General features: G+C 36.5%; 1 protein-coding gene across 5 annotated transcripts in view; it reads right to left on the reverse strand.

Moving 5' to 3' along the window:
• The window catches only part of PLD5 (phospholipase D family member 5), a 171,920-nt gene that overhangs the window by 50,620 nt on the left and 100,205 nt on the right, over positions 1-21,095 (reverse strand). For all 5 annotated transcript variants that reach the window (XM_027657223.1, XM_027657225.1, XM_027657226.1 and 2 more), the window contains exons 3-4: positions 14,998-15,166; positions 6,883-6,997 (exon numbers count right to left, since the gene is read on the reverse strand). In XM_027657223.1, coding sequence (XP_027513024.1) covers positions 6,883-6,997; positions 14,998-15,166 — 284 coding nt within the window. The remainder of the gene's footprint in view (positions 1-6,882; positions 6,998-14,997; positions 15,167-21,095) is intronic.

Here is a 21,095-nt window from a genome sequence, read left to right on the forward strand (position 1 = left end):
CAGATTAGGCATCTAGTTTCCTGTAGAACCTACATTAATAACTGGATTATCACCAGCTTTTTTTTTTTTCTGAGCTGAAAGACATCCAAACTAGGCAGAAGGAATGCCAATGGAAGGTATGTTGTTTACCCCTGCCCCTCATTTGGAATTGCACAGAAGGATCGATTCTTCAATGAAGTTACAAAATCTGGTCCTGCAATCAGAACTTTAAAATAATTCTTTCACAAATAAGGACAAGACATTTCTTTCAAAACAGATATGGTGGAAGTAGAAGGAGCGGAAGAAGACTAGCGACTGGAAGACAGGTTTCTTCCATCCCAAAAGAATGTGTGACTACTACAGCCATCTTTAAATGCAGACAGAGATTAAAAGATTTTCTGCAAACTGTTAGAACTCAAACAGGAAGGACCAAGGGGGCACCATTATAGAATACCCTCTGCTCTTCCCAAACCCTTGTGGTCGCAAACTCAGTTTTAAGAACTTTAAGATGTTCAATGCTAGCCTAAACCATTTGCTTTCTCTCAGCTGCCTGGTAAGGTAGACAGCTCTTCTTCAAGTTGGCAGTTTAGAAACCTTCAAACAGAGCAGGATTTTCAACATCATCTTCTGCAGCTCAGGCAGACATTCGATGTCAAAGACATTTGACATATGTCCAAAGACTCCCCACCTGTTCTCTTCAGCCATGTTTCACAAGGTTGGATGTGGCTTACCTTTCATCGTAGGATCTAGCTCCCCAACTTAAACAAGAAACATTGCATATAAGTTCTCATGAGAGTTAGGCATAAAACCAATGCTGAATATTTCCTTGCTATCAAGGTGTTAGTGGGTGCATGCACACTTTGCAACATAAAATAAGGTAAGACAGCTCAGGTGCCTAAACAGAAAGATGTTTCTCCAAAAGAAAAACCTAGCAGGAGTTTCTGCATATTAGTGTTGCCTAGATGTTAGGTAGCTACCTGAATGCTTGAATCTCTGATACAAAGCTGGTACCTACTTCTTTCCTTTAAGATGGTGAAGGGACTTGAACACAAGTCCTATGAGGAGCAGTTGAGGGAGCTGGGGTTGTTTAGCCTTGAGAAGAGAAGGCTCAGGGGAGACCTCATCACTCTCTACAACTACCTGAGGGGAGGTTGTAGGCAGGTGGGGGTTGGTCTCTTCTCCCAAGCAATCAGCAGTAGGACAAGAGGGCATGGCCTTAAGCTGCGCCAAGGGAGGTTTAGGTTAGATATTAGAAAGAAATTCTTTACAGAGAGGGTAATCAGGCATTGGAATGGGCTGCCCAGGGAAGTGGTGGATTCTCCGTCCCTGGAGGTTTTTAAGATGAGGCTGGACATGGCACTTAGTGCCATGGTCTAGCAACTGTGGTGGTAGTGGATCAAGGGTTGGACTTGATGACCTCAGAGGTCCTTTCCAACCTGTCTGATTCTATGATTCTATAAATCAATGCCCTCATGGTTTGCCCTACTAACGCTTTCACAAAAACACAGTTTGTCCAAAATCCAAACATTTTTTAGTCCCAACTTAAACTTACCATGAAATGCCCTCTCTTACTCCTATAGCTTTATCTTTTCCAGAGAAAATGGCAGTTTCTCCCAAATGGGCAACTCCAGATTCCTAGGGTTTGCGGTATACAAAGGCTCTAGGTTAAAAAAAGTGCTCAACTCACAGCATGTTTCATAAGGAGAAACTGCTCTGATGTTCCCTGGTGATCTCCATCTTTCTATGGCATAACAAATCCTTTTCGGTTCTTCTATAATATGTTAAAAATGACATAATTTTCCCGTTCCCCTACAGGTAGACAGGGAAAGGGAACATGATTTTGGGCAGAGGTAAAAACTTGTCCCACAAGCATCACACCTCTAAAACTATACAGCACCTTAAGTATGCCAACAGAAGCAGACAGAATATGAACATAAATAATCTGATATATAAAATAATATTCACTATTGCTGTCCATTGTGCTATACCTACATTAAAACAACACAGGAAAATACAGGAAACCCCCAAACTTCCAGCAGTTCTTTGGCATTATGTAAACTCTGAGCTTTCTGGTGCCATGGCAGATTAAACCTACCTCAACCAGGTTCCAGTGATCCTACCTCCCTTGTCAACCCTGGCTATGTGTTTCCTATCTCTGTGTTGTCCCCAACCTTTATGCCTGTGAGAATATATGCTGAGTAATGCAGAAATGTAACACAAATGATAATTAAGCTAGCCCCAAAAAAGAAAACAGTCTGTAGCCAAATCAGCCGCCTGACTTGTCTTACCACGTGGTCACTGGTGCAAAGAAGAAGGCAGGGACAACATATAATGGGGAGAGCAAAGAGGACGCTGGCATTGTGCAGCTGCCCAGATATAACCTGATTTAATTTGTCATGAGATGGTATCTGTTAGGGTTTGTAATCTAAAGCGCACAACTAAATGCACAAAAAGTTGCTAGAGCTCCACTTTCTATTCATTTATTTGTCACCCTGCAATATTATAACTTTTTAGTTTCTCTGTTTTGGTTGTATCTGATTAAGAGAGAGTGTAATCTTGGGCAAATGCGCACAAACTGCTCAGTGAATAACAGCTGCACATCTGATCTAGTTATTTGATCCTTCCCTATGACAATAATCCAGTTTCATTGCCAACATTCAATAGCTATTGAGTTAATGATTTTTTTTTCTTTAAATCATGTTGTGACATGGACAGACTCCTGGTTTTATTTCTACTTCAGCCAGCAGTGACAAAGCAAAAAACATTCCTTGTAAATAGATCAAAAATGCTTCATGAAAAGAGAATATTGGGGAAAAAAGCAAATAGAAAAGGAAGGAAGCAATGCAAATTGAAGAAGGAAGATCTATTGGTATGTCTTAAAATGTATGAACACTGTCAGCTAAAATAAGATTGTAATTAGTAAGGGATTCAGATTCTGTATATGTAAGAAAAGATACAACAACCTGCTAATTGGAGATGATACTATTCAAATGTTACTGAGGAACAAAGAGTGGTACATAATTATGTGTAAGGAGAGGGAAGGGTTACAAGAAATGTTTCAGTCTAGTAGACTGAGCTACAGCTGAGAAAAGGCTAAAACAATAACCTTGAAAACAAGCATTAATAATCTACTGTCACAGCACAAAGAGGATAAAGAAGAACGTTTGTTTACACAATGAGCCAAATTTTGCCGACAGACAGACTTACCTTTCACAAGAGACTCATACATATATACATAGTATTCATATACATATGTCCTATAAAAATAACATCATAGTTTATAGTCTGTTTAGTAACGATTGTGACAACATGAGCTGGGAGAACTTACATTGTTATATACTTTTTCTTTTTTATTGTTACTACAGAAAACAAATGCTCAGGTCTGGCTTCTGGTGCCTGTGCTGCGATTAATTATCACTGGTTGTCCCCAAGAGACAGAAACAGCAAGCAACCTCACATAACAGTGATGTTGTAAAAAGAAATTCATTAATACTGTATTTGCAGGGCACGCAGATACCACAGTGAGAAGCAGCATGGAAAAGCCTATGAGGAAATTAATCATTTTGCATTCAGTGCAGGATCTGGCAGATATGCAATGAAGAAAGCCTGGAGACATACATTAAATATGAAGATAAAAAAAGATTCTAGCCATTACCAGCAGAAATAATATCCTCTGAATGAGCATCAACTGCATTAGACATTAAATGTTTAATGTATTCTCATTCAACACAAGGAAAAAACCTCTGATTAATATGGTAAGATTGTAACAAGTACCATCCAGGTATTCTATGTAAAATATAGAATCTGATAATGTAATTGAAGTTCTATCATAACTGTAAGTTTTAGGACTAGTATTTCCTCATTTCCACATGCTTAATTTTGTAACTAAATAACATTCCCACAGTTAGCAATTATTAACAAATGTACATTATCTCAGTACTCCGAGGCTCCTGTCACCACAGCTCTAGGTTTGGTATGTGTTAGCACAGTAAATCAATCCATGTTTCACACTGCAGTTGCTGGACTTCTGTAATCAAGCTCCCCTGCTTTACAGTCAGTTCAAGTGAGTCAGAATAGCACAGACAGGACAAAAAAAGGCATCAGAGTAATGACAAACCTGGAGGTTCACGCTAGCTCAGATGTCTGTACTAACATTGCAAATGCAAATTACTAATTTTATTTTACTCTACATCAGTTCAGTTCTGCTCTTCCATAACATAAGTTATGCTTTATCTTACCCCATCAGCTCAAATCAGAAGTCAGGTTTCAACCTTCTGCTTTGTTAATCAGTAAGGAGAGAGTTAATCAGCTGGAGAGGAAGGATATGTGGGGAAGAGTCTTCCAACCCTTGGGTTGGAAAAGGTTTATCAAAACTGCTTTCTACAGTACTTCAGAAACGGGGAGAAGAGGCAAAGGTGCTCCAGGCATGCCTGTCTAGAAAAATGAAAGATGTGCTAGAATAATTTGCCTGGCAGAAGTAGTCTCAACATCTGTGCTGAAATGCAGCAGTACAGTAGCCTATCCTTGTATCCTTCTGGTTCCTTGTCCAAAAAAAACAACACTGCATGAGATGATGTGAATGCCCAAGTATAGTTCTTCAAGTGACCCCAGACAAACCCACACCACTTTGCTGAGGCCACCTAAGTCAGAAAGGACATGATACCTGAAGATGCAGCATGAGATAGGTAATCAGTGGCTGAGGAACTGCAGTGTCCTTTTACGGTTCCTGATCAGTATCTTAACATGTACCTCCTGGGGCTGACAACCACATTATCCCTCGTCCTGACCCTAGGACTCTACACATGAGGGCATAGCTCAGGGGTTCTGATCATCCAGTCTGCTGAAAAGAAAGGCAAGGCTCTTCCACCCTCTCTGTGCAATAGCAACTCTTTCTCGTATTTAGCAGGACAGCCCACTACTTGGAGACAGTTCAACTCCTGCACACAGTCTGCCTTGGAAAGAAAAGCTGAGCCCCTGCCCACCTAGCAGGGTGAAAGTAGACTCAGGAATGCATGGCATTTCCAGAGCTCCACTGGCTAAATATGTGCTTTCTGTCCATACTACTGCCCATAGCTCAGGTGCCAAGCATATTTGCTGCTTAGGATCAATCAGCTTAGTTTAATAAGCTGATGAACCACAGAGCAGTGCTTGGACTCTCCTCTGCCTAATTCTGACAGATACCACAAGTGTGGTTTTGAGCCTGTTCAGACAAATACATTTTGGTTCTCCATCTTGGGGTGCTTCACAGCTTGGCTGAACTATTGATATATTTACTGCTTTCTTTACCGACAAATCTGACAGTTGCAGGAAAAAAAAGTTATCTTCATGAATAAGTTCAAGGATCAAGGATCAGTTATGATTGATTGCTGAGGATGCAGGTGGCCGTCACCTCACAAGCAAAGAGAATAATAATTTTAGTAGATAGATCTTCCAGGATAGTATTGCAAAGCTTGATGACAATTTTTTTTTTTTTTAAGGTACCATTTAGCTTCTATTTTACATGAGCAGGACATACCGTGAACTGTTCATACAGGGTCTGCTCATTTCAACATAAAATTAAGACAACTAAATCTGATAGAATTTTAAACTAACTTACTAAATCTGATAGAATTTTAAACTAACTTACTCCTTTTAACGAATACAGAGCCAAATAAAGATTTATCTGGCTTTCATAGAGATAAAAACCAAACAAGAAACCTAAAGACTTGCAACAGAGCTGGCAATCACCATGTCATAATCAAGACATTCTAATAAAAATATCAGAATCTGTAGAAATAAGCAAACCAAAACATGGAATGAGAAAATAAAATCCTAGTGAGAAAATTAAGCAGTTATAATATTGATTTTTGAAAAAGGTCATTAGTACACAATGATATCTACAATTCCAGGGTTCAAAGATGATGACAGCAAAACTCACAAAAATTACTATATAAAAGCAACTTTCTCTGATTCTTTGTAGCTCAAAGCACAAGTATATTGATAATTTCATTTGAATATTGTAAAATTTTCTGTCATAGAGGAGGTTACAAGGAATTTAAACAAATATGGATTGATATTTGTTGGAAGAGGGTGTTCTTTATTCTTTACAATAAACACACGTTACATTAGGGTGCCACTACACATAGCAACTCCTTTGCTTAGTCTATTTTTTTAGAGTTCCCTTTGTGATCCATATAGTTATCTGTGTCAAAAATGATCACCATCAAAATATATAGGTTCTTTTTGCCCTTTGAAAAGTGTATCCTAGCCTTAAAATCATGCTTTTATCGGATTATATAGATAACTAACATATTCAGGAGAAATGTGTATGGATTGCTAAAAGTCCTAAGTGAGTCTAATTTCTTTCAGCATTTCTTAAATTCTCTTTACTATTTTCCCACACAGTTGTACATAAAACAAGTTTATTCATGTAGCCCCAGTGTGCAATGCCTCTTTCAATAGGGATTTTTGAGCCTTAAAAGTAATGGTCAGGAAAGCAGATACCAAAGAAACACACATAGGACAGAAAACCTTGTCAGCTGGCTAAATCTGACCAACAATCTATTTTCCAGTGCTTCAGAATCATCAATACCATATACATGTTGCTTTTTTAATTAATTTTTATATTCCTCAAAGGAGGAAACTTGTCCCACAAGGCATTACAACAGTCTCTCAGGTTACATTGCCTACCATTAAAAATGGCTATAGTGAATTTAAACATCCTTTTAATTGCTTGCAAACTGTAAACTTCAACTACAGTAGCAGAGTTTCAGACAGCTATGAACCAGAGAAAGCTGAAGGATTACAGGGAAATACTGCAATACCAATAGGATACATTTAATAGATCATTTGAGTCTGCATTTTAAGTAAAAGCAACATTCTGTAGCAGTCAATGGCATAACAACATAAAGACCTTGGTCTTACCCTTTGTTTTCAAGTCGTTTAACACCTTTGATTCCATGGGCAGTATATCACTCACTAGCTTTATCTCAATATTTCGGGATGCCAGTTCAAGCAACTTTTCAAAAAGACGCTGCCCCTGGGAAGAACATTAACGGAAAGCAGAAGTTGTAAGACACAGAATTGTTCAAACTGCATATCAACAAACTAAAGAGGCATGTAAAAACAAAAGAATTATATACAACGGCTGAGTAAATATGTTCTTAGATATGACTAAATCTACCCTAAAGGTTAGCAACTTAAATACTTTTTCTTGGAGAAATACTGTTCTGAAGGCCAAAATGGTTTCTTCCTTTTCCCAGACTGCAGAACATTATTCATGACAGGTGCTAGGCAGAGGGAAGTGTCCAAGTTTTTTATCCTGCATAAGCACATTTTGACATTAACTTTCTTCTAACAAATCACATTCTGTTGACTTAGGACAAAAAGTTAAAGGAAAATAGTTTATTACACTTATTCTATATTGAGTGATATTTTTGTAAGTGATTCTAACCATAGCACATAACATTTTCAAGTGGTTGCATGCTCTACTTTAGATGAGTTATACCAGGAAGGAAAACAATAGTCTACGGGTATTTTATATGCTTTTCCTTTTTACATTGCTATAAAATGTTACTATTTAAGTCCTATTTCTAACAGAGAACAAAAAAGTGAATCTCATACTGAGCTAGATATATGTCAAAACAGCAATCAAGACATTTGTTTCACATGAAAAGTAAAATTTTAAATTGTCCTTTTTTTTCAAATCCAAGAAACAAAGAACAAGTAGAACTTCTGATAGTACAGTAAATGTTTAATTTTGAGAATCAATATTTTAAATTAAATAAAAAAGTTTAGTTGCAAACATCTAACTAGATAATGTCAAAAATAAACTCTCCAGTGTATCACTACTGTGATCACTACTATCGCTACTGCAGCCACAGCCAGATCTCATTTCCTTGCTGCCATTCTAGCTTACTACAGCAGACACTACTTTCAATTACCAGTTCAATACACAAAGACTTTTGGGTTTATGCATCTGACAAAGTGCTTGCCCTGCCTTTAGATTCACTTTAAATTCAGCCTAATGCTGGTCCAAATGTAAAGCAAAAACAAAAAAAGCAACAGTCATATATCAACTTCCAAACAAACAGGTAGAAGACAAAGCTCTTGACAGTTAAACTATTTAACAAAATGACCAAACCAAAGCAGTTTGGGATGATACAATATGACATAGCATGGACCAACAAAAGCCCAGACAAAAGCCCTCTCCACACACTTAAAAAACATAAGCAGCAGACAGTGGAAAGCCATCCTTTGGCTTGTCATTGCCTGCACAGATTAATACTTTGAACCTTGATAGGCCTTCAGCATTATGCAGACTCAGAAAGCAGTGCTTCCCCTGTCTACAGTACAGACCTATTTTTTAATATTCACATATTTTTAATGTATGTGGTAAACTAAGAATACCCATCCTCCTAAAAAAGAGCTTTCTCAAAATTACCAAGCAGCCAGAGGCTGCAACGGAAACAGAACCATTGTTTATGTTTTACTTTTGTAATGTATACCTGCTTGCTCACTCAAATCATAGTAGAGCTCCCTGCTCATCCCAGGGATCACAAGAACTTTGCAGTTAACAGAATGCTGTCATAATGAAAGCATTAGAGAATAGCCAACAGATCAGGAAAACAAAAACATTATTTGCATGAAGTTCCAAATGTTTCTTAGATTCAGCATTTCTTAAGGTGACTAGGTAGTTCAAAATGTAAGAAATGACATCCATGATTTTAACTCACGCACCCAAAAGGTGTTACTGAGTTGCTGAGCAAGTCAAGTGGCTTTCCCTCACATACCTCATGAAGCTAAAAGAATCCTTAATTCTCACAGCACTGATTGCGCTGGGTCTTTTTAAAAAGAAGGACAGATGTTAATAGAAAATGTAAGAATTAATGAGATAATAGTGTGGAGGAGATGGATGATGCACATAGAGTTATGCAGCAGCTCTAGCATGATTCTGGGGGAGCAGAGGTGCACTGACTAGTATTTCTGGGTGCCCTGCTCCCTCCAAGAGTGTTTCTCCTGCCATTGCTACAGTCTGGCACTGCTAGACTCTAACAAAAATCGGAAATAGCAATCACTGCCCCCTTGTCTGCCGAATTCCCAATCCATGCCCCACCTTCCAGAACGAGAGCCTCCCGGCATGGCAGAGCTCAGCCAGCCTTTGGACACACATATGGGTCCCCTGACTGGAGAAATCAGCAGTTTTGATTTTCATTAGCTATATCTTTGCAAAAGTTACCTGGGAAAATTAAGGACTAAAAGGCCTGCATTATGGAAATTAATTAATATACATATACTCTGTGTTTATTATTATATTATATATATACTCTGTGTTTATTCAATTTACTAAGTAGAAAGATAAAGACTATTTACTAAGTAGAAAGATAAAGACTATTTTTGTTTAGGTTATCTGTCAAAACTGATTTTGTCTAGAAGCACTGTAGAAAGCTCTAGCATATAAAAAAAAACATCGAAAATGCATTCATAAATTTGAGGGAAAGTGGTTAGCATTATCAATACAAATTAACTAATTAACTGTTCTGCTGAAGAAATGTTTAGAAAGTTTATGTCTTAAGCTGATAAAATTAATTACTTCAGGAGATAATTCTTACTGTTTTTTCCCTATGGTAATTATTTTTGGACATTATTGCCCCTTCTACCTGCATGAGAATATATTTATATATGATTTACAGAAGCTTTGATAAACAAGCCTCTCTTTGATAAACAAGCATCTTCCTAGCACCTTCTCCTGAGTTTTACTTGATCTTAGTATGCCCTGATGTGACCAAGATAGCTGTCTCTTGCAGGCCATGATACCTGCTGAAGAGCCCATTCTATGGGTGAATATATCACTTGGAGTGCAGCCCTGCATTCCAATGAAGCCATATGCTCTGCAAATACATCTATTTCCCCATCAGGGACACTACAAGCTATTGCTTTATATAATTCTTTTTTTCCCCCCCAATTACGTTCATAAAGAATAAAACCTCAAAATTGATTAAACATTCAAAGTATCTCTAAGTAGTGATGGTTAAGACTAGGAGTGCACACACTACAAATATTTGTGTTTATATAGGTATACAAAAAATCACCACCCAGTGATAGAATTGGAAAGAATTCCCTCCGTCTCATCTCTCACTGCATCATCTCTCAGCAGGCATTCATTTCCTCACCAAGGTTTAATCTAGAAACTCTAAATTATGAAAAATTCACAACTTGCTTTTAAAAATCTATATGCACTACGGTTCTTCCTTCATTGCTGAAGAATCTGGTCTTCGTCCCTATTAATATTAATTTGAAACTCAGTTTCTGTACTTTCTGACATGTTTACTTGCAATGTAACTGTTTTTTCTTATGAAAAGGAAAAAAGAAGGGATGGAAGGTTTAAAGAGTTTTGTCACTGCTGTCAGCACATTTGAAATGCTTCTGTTGAATACAAACCCTCATGTTGTCATTCAGACCACATTCCCTTTGCGAGACAATACCAGGCTGCTGCACAACTACATGACAATGATCAGAATCATTTCTATACACCCAGCTTGTGAGGACTGAGAAATAGTAGCAGCCAACTGTTATGAAACTGGCATGCTACTTACAGCATATCTGCATTTTAACAAACATTACCACCAGAAATCTGCTTATCCTGATAAAATATTCTCATACACTTTTCACTGGGCTGTTTCAAAAAACCTACCAAAAGTGACAAAATAAGATGTAAAATGCATTTATAACATGAACAAACTGATATTCACAAGGTAGCTGTAAATTACTATACATTTCAAACATCAATCCCAACTGTACCTACCACAGCAAACTCTTTTTCTCTTAAAAAAAGAGGAAAGTTGTCAAGGCCCTGAAATTGCCCCCAAAGCAATTTATTGGCAGTCTTTAGACAGGCTGATTCAAGCCTGGTTGATTTCCCTTGCCTGCTGTTGTCTCTATCAGCATGCACTCCTTATTAGAAGTGAGATACAAATGTGAAAATGCTGTATATATTGAAGCACTCTATAACTGAATTATTGTGCTCTTCAGTAACTTGGATTCCTACAGTTTAAGCAATGTCTACTTTTTCTTTCTGGAGAAATAAACCTGGTTATTTCACAGACTTTTCTTCTCAGTTTTTTCTCTATAGTTCTACTAATATTTTTAAAAAGTTTTCCTATAATCAAGCCTCTGGGTATATTTAAAAATATCACTAAAAATCATAGCATGCTGGCAGAAACCAATAGAGCAAAAAAATCAAGAAATCCTAACTTTAAGTGCTTCTGTTTACTACAGAACAGAGAAAATTAAATGCTCTCCTCAAATTCTTCTAGTGAAACAGATAATGCAAAAGGAGGGAACGTGCTTTCATTTTAAAACCTCTTCTTTTTGAATTTATTTTCTATGCCTCAGCCTGTACCAGCTGCACCAGGGAAATGCCACCACCTGAAGAGGAGAGATGTTTATGTAAAGATGAGCTTATAGAAAAGAAAATACACTGCAATCTCTATAGCTCATGGTAGGAAATTTCTGCTGGTAGCTGCTAGGTTTGGAGCTGTGCCCTTCTTTGTATTCTTTGTATTTTTTTTATAATTGTCAAGGAAGAGAACTTAAGCTCTTGCACTAACATTTGTTTTACCAAACAAATCACTTAAGATCCTTGGCCAATGCACGTGTGAGTGACACATGACTTGTCATCAGAGATTCATTACAAAGCTGCACAGCTGGCTTACATGAGACAGAGTACTAGATGGAGCAGGGGACTTCTCTCATCAAACCATTTGGGACATGTACAGCAGGTAGGTAAATAAAGTTAGAAACATCTACTTTTTATGTGATAATTGTAAAACTCAGACACAGATCTATGATCTTCGATCATTTTATGTTCATCCAAATAGCCATCCAGGAAGAACTGTGTGATACTCATAGCAGTACCAATAAGCCACAATGGCATTAATTTTTATTTATGAAAAATAAACTAAAGTTTGTGAAGGACTTGCTGGAAATCTAAAAGGTCATTCTAAATTAAAGTTTCTAAACATGAGATGAGCCAGAGGAAATGAACTGTGAAAATCATGAAATTGGCATGATCTTGCATTCACCTCTCTCTTTTCACTGCAAATGAATTACAAGCTACCCTCAAAAAATTGTTTCCATTATCCTCTAATACCTCTAAACATCAGATTGCCACGGGAGGACTCACACATTCACATTCCACAAAAACCTCAATGTTTCTACATGACAACTACCCTGTAATCTTGAAAACACAGATATGACAAAGTTGCCAAAATATGTAATATGTAATTTTCTTTTGAATGAGAAAGGGAAGTGTAGAAAGCCTACTCGCTCTTTTGCCAAACAAATATTTTTTTACTTGACCGCTTAAGCTGTAGAAGCATAGAAATACTGTACCATCATGTGTCTTTTTTTAGGGAATCCAATTTAGCAAGACTCATGATCTCAGATGACTGAGCATGGTGTTGTGACCTGGACAGCTCAATCAGCAATGAAAGTTTATTTAGATTTATAGCAACAATACATGGACAGGCAAGACTCAAGGACACTAGGTAACATACCCATAAACAAAAATGAAGAAAAATAGAGCAGGAAATTCTGCAATTTCATATATGCAGATGTATACATATATACATATGTACAATATACATTTAGACAAGATGGACAACATGTATACATAAGGATAATATGTGTATTGAGCATATGTATGCATGTGTGTATATAAAGTTGCAGAATTTCCTGTTGTATTTTTCTTCAATATGTATATTGGACATATATACGTATGTATTTGACTGCACAAAGATATATAGAGAATGTAGTTAAACCTTGTAACTAATTGAGAAAAAACAATCTAGCCTACTCTGCTTTTCTGCTTCAAAAATCCATGTCTGTTCAAGAGCTCTTGTGGAGAACTTTGCTTTGCAATAAGCCTTGAATATTCATAAAATGGAAATTGCTAGTTATAGAGGAGGGCGTGGGTCCATATGAAAAATGGTTATGTCCTTAGTTTCTAAAAAACGAGATTAATTCAAGGAACTAAAACTTAGTAACTAAGCACTGTACAGTACTCTTACCTTTCACAATGCTTCTGCTATTTTGGGGCAAATTTTCCCAAAATCAAATTCCAAAGACTTGAAGACATTCAACTTATTATTCAGACAATTACTAGATTATAGTTACTGAAGCTCCTCTGAAATTCCACTTTCATTTCACAAGTGGAGAAAGCAGATGTAACGATACAAGCTTTCTCCCTTCCCTTTCACAGACTAAGCTTTGTGTACATTCTCTGGGGCAGCGATTTGCTAAGAAACACTGCCTCTTGGCAATTTTTTAGCAATCAGACCAGCCAATAACAATATAGTGTTTTAGCATGAATAGACAAGCTTGACAGAAAAATCTATCAGCTGTTCTGCCCCCACTGCTGTACAAATGAGGAGATGACAGGAATATTAATTGCCTTTAAACAGAAGTAATTACTCATTTTGTAAGACTACTAGCAGACAGAAATAGATAACTAGAATAGAATATTATGAAAAATGTTCAATTTTTCTGGTTTTAACTGTGTATTTGAGGATGAAAGAACAAATCCACTTCTTAGATGTCTCTTCTTTCTTTCCCTGTTGAATAATATCTTCCAATTTTTACTTTGCATGCGAATGTGGAACAGTGAATGGATTTGACACTTAACTGTTGAAATCCCAACTTCTAGTTTCCTATTTTTTGTCCTTTGTTTGGGGTTTGTTAGGCTCTGCTGTTTTGAAGTAAATGACATGTTGAATTTTTTTTCAGACAAAACACTTTTAAAAGATTCATGCACATATCAATTCATGCACACCCTAGAAACATCTGAGGCACTGTCTCTTTGAATACATCTGCTTGAATGACAGTACATGGGTTTGAAGTTACTTAGGCAATAAATTTAAATAAAGTTCAGCTGCATAATTACATTGTGAAAAAGTCAATACTTTGATATTCCATAATTTATTCACAAACCATATAACATTTACAAGCATTCTAAAAGGAAGGGTTTGAATTAAATTTTCTATTCGTCTGCTCACCTTAGATTTTCACTATTTTAAATGGACATGCAGCAAATTTATTCTGAAGAAAAGTTAATGTATGCTGTGCAACCAAGCTACAGGCTCTTCCAAAAGAAGTAGAATTTAGTTGCTCAAAATACCAGGCTTTGCCTATTACCTACCAAAAAACATTTTTTTACTGCACAGCATCAACAGAACTAGAGAGGAAAGCCAAGAGCTTGTGACATAGCATAATAGAGTTGATTAATTACAGTTACCTGGTTGTCATTTTAACCCCATTTCATGTCAGCTGAGCTGCTTCTTTCAGCTAAGAATCTATTTAGTGGAAGAGATATTCTCACAGCCTATCAATTCTTTGATATCTTACTTTCACAAGTGATACTAAATGGAAACCTGCCCTAACCACATTTCTAAGAGGATTGCTCTCAAGAATAAAGTTTTTATTGGCACAGCATCATTGTAATGCATGTCTGTCTTATTCACTGTGATTTATGATTTTTCCTATTGTTCTTTATTGCAGGAATCTTGAACACCAGTCCCTCCCAAGATTAGTTTTGAAAAGCTATGAATCATCTGATACTATATTGTTCTTTATAAGTGTAATTCTATCCATCTACTTGGCTGCAGAATTAATCCACATGCTTGCTCTTTTATTTCATCAGTTGCATCAAGTAGAAAATAACTGTATAGATTTATGAATATTCCTAAATTATGGATGTGCTAATATAGGTACAATTTGGCAGCTTTCTTAAGATTACACAATTACACCCTTTCCGAAGATGGAAGTGATATGAGTATGTGTTGAATGTTATCTAGTCCAGGCATACCACCACTCTCAGAAAACTATTGTATTGGCAGGAAAATCCCCATAAGAAAATCAATTTTTAGACTACCCAAACAAAACAGGTCTGCTACAGGGAAGGGTCGTAGTTCTATAAAATTAATAGTGTAACAACAAGAACACACTACTAAAGTTCCACTCTTTTGTTAGGCTAGAACATACCTGGCATGCTGATGGATGACTGTGATTGAGGTCCCACTGGGAAGATACTATGTCAACAGACTTTTCAGCCATATTAAGCAAATTCATCCAGCCTTGGAAAAGAGACAAATGGGATGGTGCACTGTCTGAATAGTTGATCCCTTCAGGAATATTTTCCACAAGAGCAACCCTGAGAATAGATAAGGAAAAAATAACCACTTAACAAAAGTACTTTTCTTTATTAAAAAATTCCAGATTTTAAAGAATGTCGGGTTTTGGGCCTGTGGTTCAACATCTGCTTTGAGAAGCTTTCAGCAGTGTGCCACTCACAACTTGCTCTGAAGTTGCTGCCTGTCATACTCCACACTTCGCAAAACAATAAAGTGCAGGTACTGGTAACGCAGCAAAACCAATTAAGCTTTTGAAGCTCTGCAAAATAAGCTTAAACATAGAAAAGCTTACTTCTTTCAACACAGTAAGTGGAGATCAGTCCTTAAAGCGAGGATGGGAAGAATAAAACAAATCTTTTCTTGTTTTGCCCTCTCATCTCTGCATTTAGTTTCTTCTCTCTAAAGATGTGGCAAGATGTAAACTCTCTGGTATTCTCTTAGGTTTGCTTTTCTAGCTGACATTTTATTACATTGTAGTCTTGTACATATGAACTTTTCCTTTCCAGTTGTTCTAAGTTACCTAATTTTTCTGCTTTTACCTGTGTAAGGCTCTAACTGGGACCCAGTGGTTAAAAAAGAAGAATTATGCCCTTCTAATTTCCTCTTTTCTGAAAGGCTCTTTGATCTAACTGCCTATAGTACTCAAAACATTTGTAAAAGAGATGCAAACACATCCAAAAAGTGAAACAAACATTGAAGTAAAATGACAGTTCAAAATATGCTCCTCTGCTTCAGGAAAATGATGTGTGTCATTCAGCATAGTGCTCCACTGCTAGATTTCCTTAAATTGCAGCAGGTAAAGCTTCTCTCTGCACTCAGTGGAGGAATTTGGAAATAAAATGCAATTCAAACAAGTTCCCCAATTCTGTCTTTAGGTAAAGAGACTGAATTTTCAGCTTATCCAAACAGCACTTCTATAAGTGTCTCCAACATCTGCCACTTTTACTGTGAATCATACAAAACAGATGTAAGAAAGCTGTAGTAGGAACTTGGAGAATACTCCTCTTCATTGTATCCAAGTACATCAAGCATTTCCACACTGTTTTTGTACTTGTTAATAGCTTTAATTATTAACTCCAGTAATAGGAACATAATTTGTAAACTTTAAGTAAATCATTATTGCAAAATTCTAGTGTAAAAGAGAATTGTACATGTTTTGACTCTTAGAAAAACAGTTTAGTGCAGTATATTCTATTAATCCAGTGGACCCTAAAGGGTTTACATGGGAACTTTTACAACTATTTCAGATTATCAAGCATGTTTGTAAAGTGAACCCATGAAAAGACTGAAAATTAGTACTCTTAAACAACGTAAAGAAAACCCAGCAAGAATTGTGATAAAGTAAACCTGTGGTGATTATAGTACTCTTAATCTCCTGGCCAGGCAAAAAATTCTCCATCAAACTAGAACAGGCACAGTTCTTCCTTTCATTAAACATTCAAGTATGTTCTCTTATTCCCTAAAATCTGTCAAACAACATACCTATCACTAAGCTGCAGTTACCAGTGATGCTCTCCACAACTTACTATGAATACTTTATTCTATTTTTTAACATTAAACTTCTCTATGTTATAGTAATGGAGATGTAACACCAGCAAATAAACTGCAAAACGTTAAAAACAAAACTTGATTTTTTTACTGTCTTTAGAGTATATTTTATTCTAAAACATACTACCTACATTATTTACAAACTTTTTGAAATAACTAATGCTCTAAAAATTTAGTGCCTTATTAACCCATTAAAAAGTAAACTATTTTACTCTAACACTCAAGGTTTTTAGCTTATTTCTGCTGCATAAAATCCTGTTACAGAACTTAATAAAACTTTCGTTAGATCCCTTGAGAGCCTGGTTAATTCTCTTTCAATAGTTAACATTACTAATCATACTGCAGCTCTCAGCATGTCCAATGTTTCCAGAAGAATTTTATGGAGAGTTGTAGGATGGCCACCTTCAAACAGCAAGAAATTGAAGCTCAGAAGATAAAAGTGATCTCTAGAAGGACATAAAAACACCCTCAATAATCCATGGGAAAGATGAGACATGAATCCATATCTTTCCGACGTCTTCCATCCCCTACCCAATCATGTGTAGATACAGGAAAGAGTTATTCTGAATGTTCTTCAAAGACATTCTTCATATCAAATGATTATACAAAACCAAAATAATCTGTCAAATGTAGTTCTGGCTTAGCTAAAATTTAAAAGTGTACATCACTCCCTTGACACAAGTTCTGACCAAAATTTCTCAACATTAGAATATCGTCTGACATGGCACAGTATTTTCTGGTGGAACTTATGCAAATGAATACACTGGAGCCCACAAAATAACTGATAGGACTGAACCTGTCACAGTCATTTCCAGTGGCTTTTAGTAGTGTTTCCTATGGGCAGTTTCCTACTGAACTGGTGTCTCAGTGGAAAGCATTAGCTTAACTTCCATTTTTCTTATCTCTGTCTTTGGCAGGTTGAAAGCTGCCAAAAAGGTAACACTGTCACAGAAGGGTTGAGATGATCCTGAGACAATGTAGCTCAGCCCTGCTTGTCAAAGGAGGGTCAGTGACAGCAGGTTGATCAGGACACTGTCCAGTCAGGTTTTTGCATATCTCCAATATCTCCAAGTCCCAACCCTGCCATATTTGAGATCAGGGATCAGATCCAGCCAAACACATACATGTTCATTTCTGACTTCACATTATTTAGGTCTGAAGTAGGGGAAAATGCTGTATCTATATATTGTTAAAGGCTGATTACAGAAGTCACTGGAATCCATACCTTAAACTGTAATGCAGGAAGACCTGTAGTTGTGGGTCATTGCTCTATACATACATTTTGCTACAGATACCATCCCGATATGCAAAAAAGTTGGACTCTCCTGTTTCATGGGTTAAAACCATTTACTTATTAAAAGAAAGTAGCAAGGCAAATTTACGGGGCAAAAAGGAATTCAACTCCCTCTTAAAAGGGCCCTTGTCAAGGACAAGGTGCCTCTTGATAAGGAAGGTTATCCTTACTGTTAGAATGAACTTGCTCTTCACTAGGAGAACAGTTCCCAACTTTTAAATTTGCACAGCATTCAGTAGGCTACAGCACCAGCACTAAATAAGGCATGCGACTACACAGCTCCTGCCATTTTATAATTTGGGTTTGATTATCCAGTAGAAGCCAAATGCATTCCAGTTAGCAAAACTGTAATTTAGAACAGATATTATCTGGTAACGTATTTCCTAGTCTTCTGTTTAACCAAATAGTAAACAAAAGGAAGTGATCACAGCACCAAGCCTGTCCAAGTTCAAGAAGCATTTGGACAATGGTTCTCAGGCTCATGGTGAGATTCTTGGGGTGTCCTGCACAGGGCCAGGAGTTGGATTAGATGAACCTTGTGGGTCCCTTCCAACTCAGCATATTCTATGATTCTACTTTTTGTTCTTTAGCAGAAAATAAACCCCAAAAAAACCAACCACACAAACAAAAAAATCAACCAAATGAAAAAAAAAAACCACAACCAAAAACCAAAAAAATTCCACCCACATTTAATCTAGCTGGGGCACTAGTTAAAAAGTTGTTTTCAGAGTTTAGACATACCTTTAAAAATGAACTGTTTCTGTCAAAAACTTCCAATATGCTCCCTTTCCCAATCAAAACTCAACACCAAGCTCAGAAGTTATAAAAAAGTCAAGTACCAAGTTTTTACACTAAGTGATTTTGCCTTTATAATCTTTCCTTTTTCCTTGGCACAATAGCAAAGTTCCAGTGCTCAGTCAAGATGAGTTTAGTTAAAACTTCTGTGCAAAAATTTGAGTTTGCAAAGCCCCAATTCCATCAATAAAAGCTAAATTTAGCTTTCTTTTTTGTTTCAATATGATCCACAAAGAGGTTTTTTCAAATTTAGTATAATAAAAAACTTACAGGAGAGAAGGTTATTCACAGATCTTGAGGAAGGTTAGGCATGATGACTTAATCTATTCTGCAAAAATGACATATTAACAAAGCAAAACAGAACAAATGTACCATGGTGATTAAAACAGGCTTCTTCTACCTTCAAAATCATTAGTAGATAACCTTACACCTGCTGAATGAGATGTCCTTCCTTTCTGTGATTTCCTGGTGCTCTGTTTCATCTGATAATGCCAACATAGGCAAGTCTCTTCAGTTTTATAGCTGAATATTCTCAAAACTACCACACAGAGACTGAGAAACCTGAAAGTAATGTCATACAATTTCTGTAAAGTTAGAGAGAGAGAGACAAGGGTCAGAGCTGAAATTCAAGCTCTTCTTAGCTAACAGAAATGTGGTAAATAGAATGGTATTTAACACCTACCAAAGAATAGACCACGACCTCAACAATAAGACTCTTCTGAGCTCAGCTACAAGACATGCATTTAGCAATTCCAAGTGAATTCTGTACATGGTTAAGAGTTCCTCTTCATCTTTGACAGTTCTTTGGCCAGAAAGCAAGAAGATTTGTTTCTGATCTCACACCAATTTCCTTCTCTGAAGGAAACAGAGACTCTTAACCTAGCATGTGGGTTAATAAGACTAGAAAAAGGGCTATGACAGTAAAAACAGGCAGATACTATATGTGTGTCTCTTGAACAAACTTTGGGCTACTGGCAAAAATTTAGCAGCTTTTAGTTCTCAAAGGCAAAACTGCATCCAAAAGAGGGAAAAAACTTTCCAGATGTTTCATAATGTCATTTCACCCTGCCAGGGACACTGTTTCCCTGGTGTCAAAGAAAATCTGAACCTTAATCATAAATTCAATCTAGCCTGCCAGGATCATTTTAATACTGAAACCAAGACAGCAGTCATATAAATTATCAAATGAAAAAGAAGCACAAGGAAGTATAATTAGTAAACACTAAAGATCTTCATTCATTTTACTGGCATGACTGATATTTGCCTCAGTTCAAAAAACCATATAATAAAGTGCAATAAGCTCTAAGCCTTTAAGTAGCCTTATTGATTTTCTTAGGACTTCTCATACGGTTTATGCAGACTTAGCATTTGTCATGAATTATGTCCAGCTCAATAATGATCTTTTCCCTACAGTCCAGTTCAATAATGATCTTTTCCCTACACTTTTACGTATCCAGGTGCAAACCAAAATAATCCTTATCAACTGCCCTTGCTCCCTAAATTGGATGCTGAAATGAAGATTGTTGATTCCATTGTATAAAACTATTTAGTGTCATTAAGACTCAATGACGAATCTCTCATAAAAGAATAAAAAAAAATTAGAATCTAATTGAAGGGGACAGACAAAATATGTGTAAAGGCCCTATTGGGATAATATAATGTGTGATTTTGCTTCAGGTGCTTTGCTTTAGGTTTCTAGCTGTGTTACGTTATGCCCAAACCATTACACTAGCACATGTATTTGAAAATACCTAGAAAACTTAGATATTTTTTAACTATTTCCAAAGAAAATTGATTTGACTGATTGTTAAAGTCTACATATATAAGCAAAATAAAGCTCAGAACTAGTAATCGCTAACAGCTATCATCAGTTGAGACTCTGAAATCTCTCTCTACCTGGTAGAATTATCATCATAAGAATGCAGAGGACCAAAGAAATCTTTAATTTACTGAACTGACTGTAATTTACTGGACAGACAGGATGTGGAGTTTCATCCACTAGACTTCAGTGTGGCATTTCTCAGCAATTCAGCAAAGAAGATATTTCACAGGTCCTGAACACACAAATCTAATTCTTCCGGATTTAAATGCAAACATTGAGTATAAATGAAATGAAAACATTTTACTGTAACTTTCTGCTTCACAAAATCCCAGTATAGTCACAGTTCCTAAATTCTCAGAACAATTTATCCTCTTTTTTATACCTTTTGTAACCACTTACATACATACAGTATATGTATGTATACTGTATATGTATATATACTGTATACAGTATATATGTATATGTATGTATACTGTATATGTATATATAC

Source organism: Corapipo altera, unplaced genomic scaffold, assembly GCF_003945725.1.
Source record: "Corapipo altera isolate COAL_440 unplaced genomic scaffold, ASM394572v1 2c, whole genome shotgun sequence".
NCBI lineage: Eukaryota > Metazoa > Chordata > Aves > Passeriformes > Pipridae > Corapipo > Corapipo altera.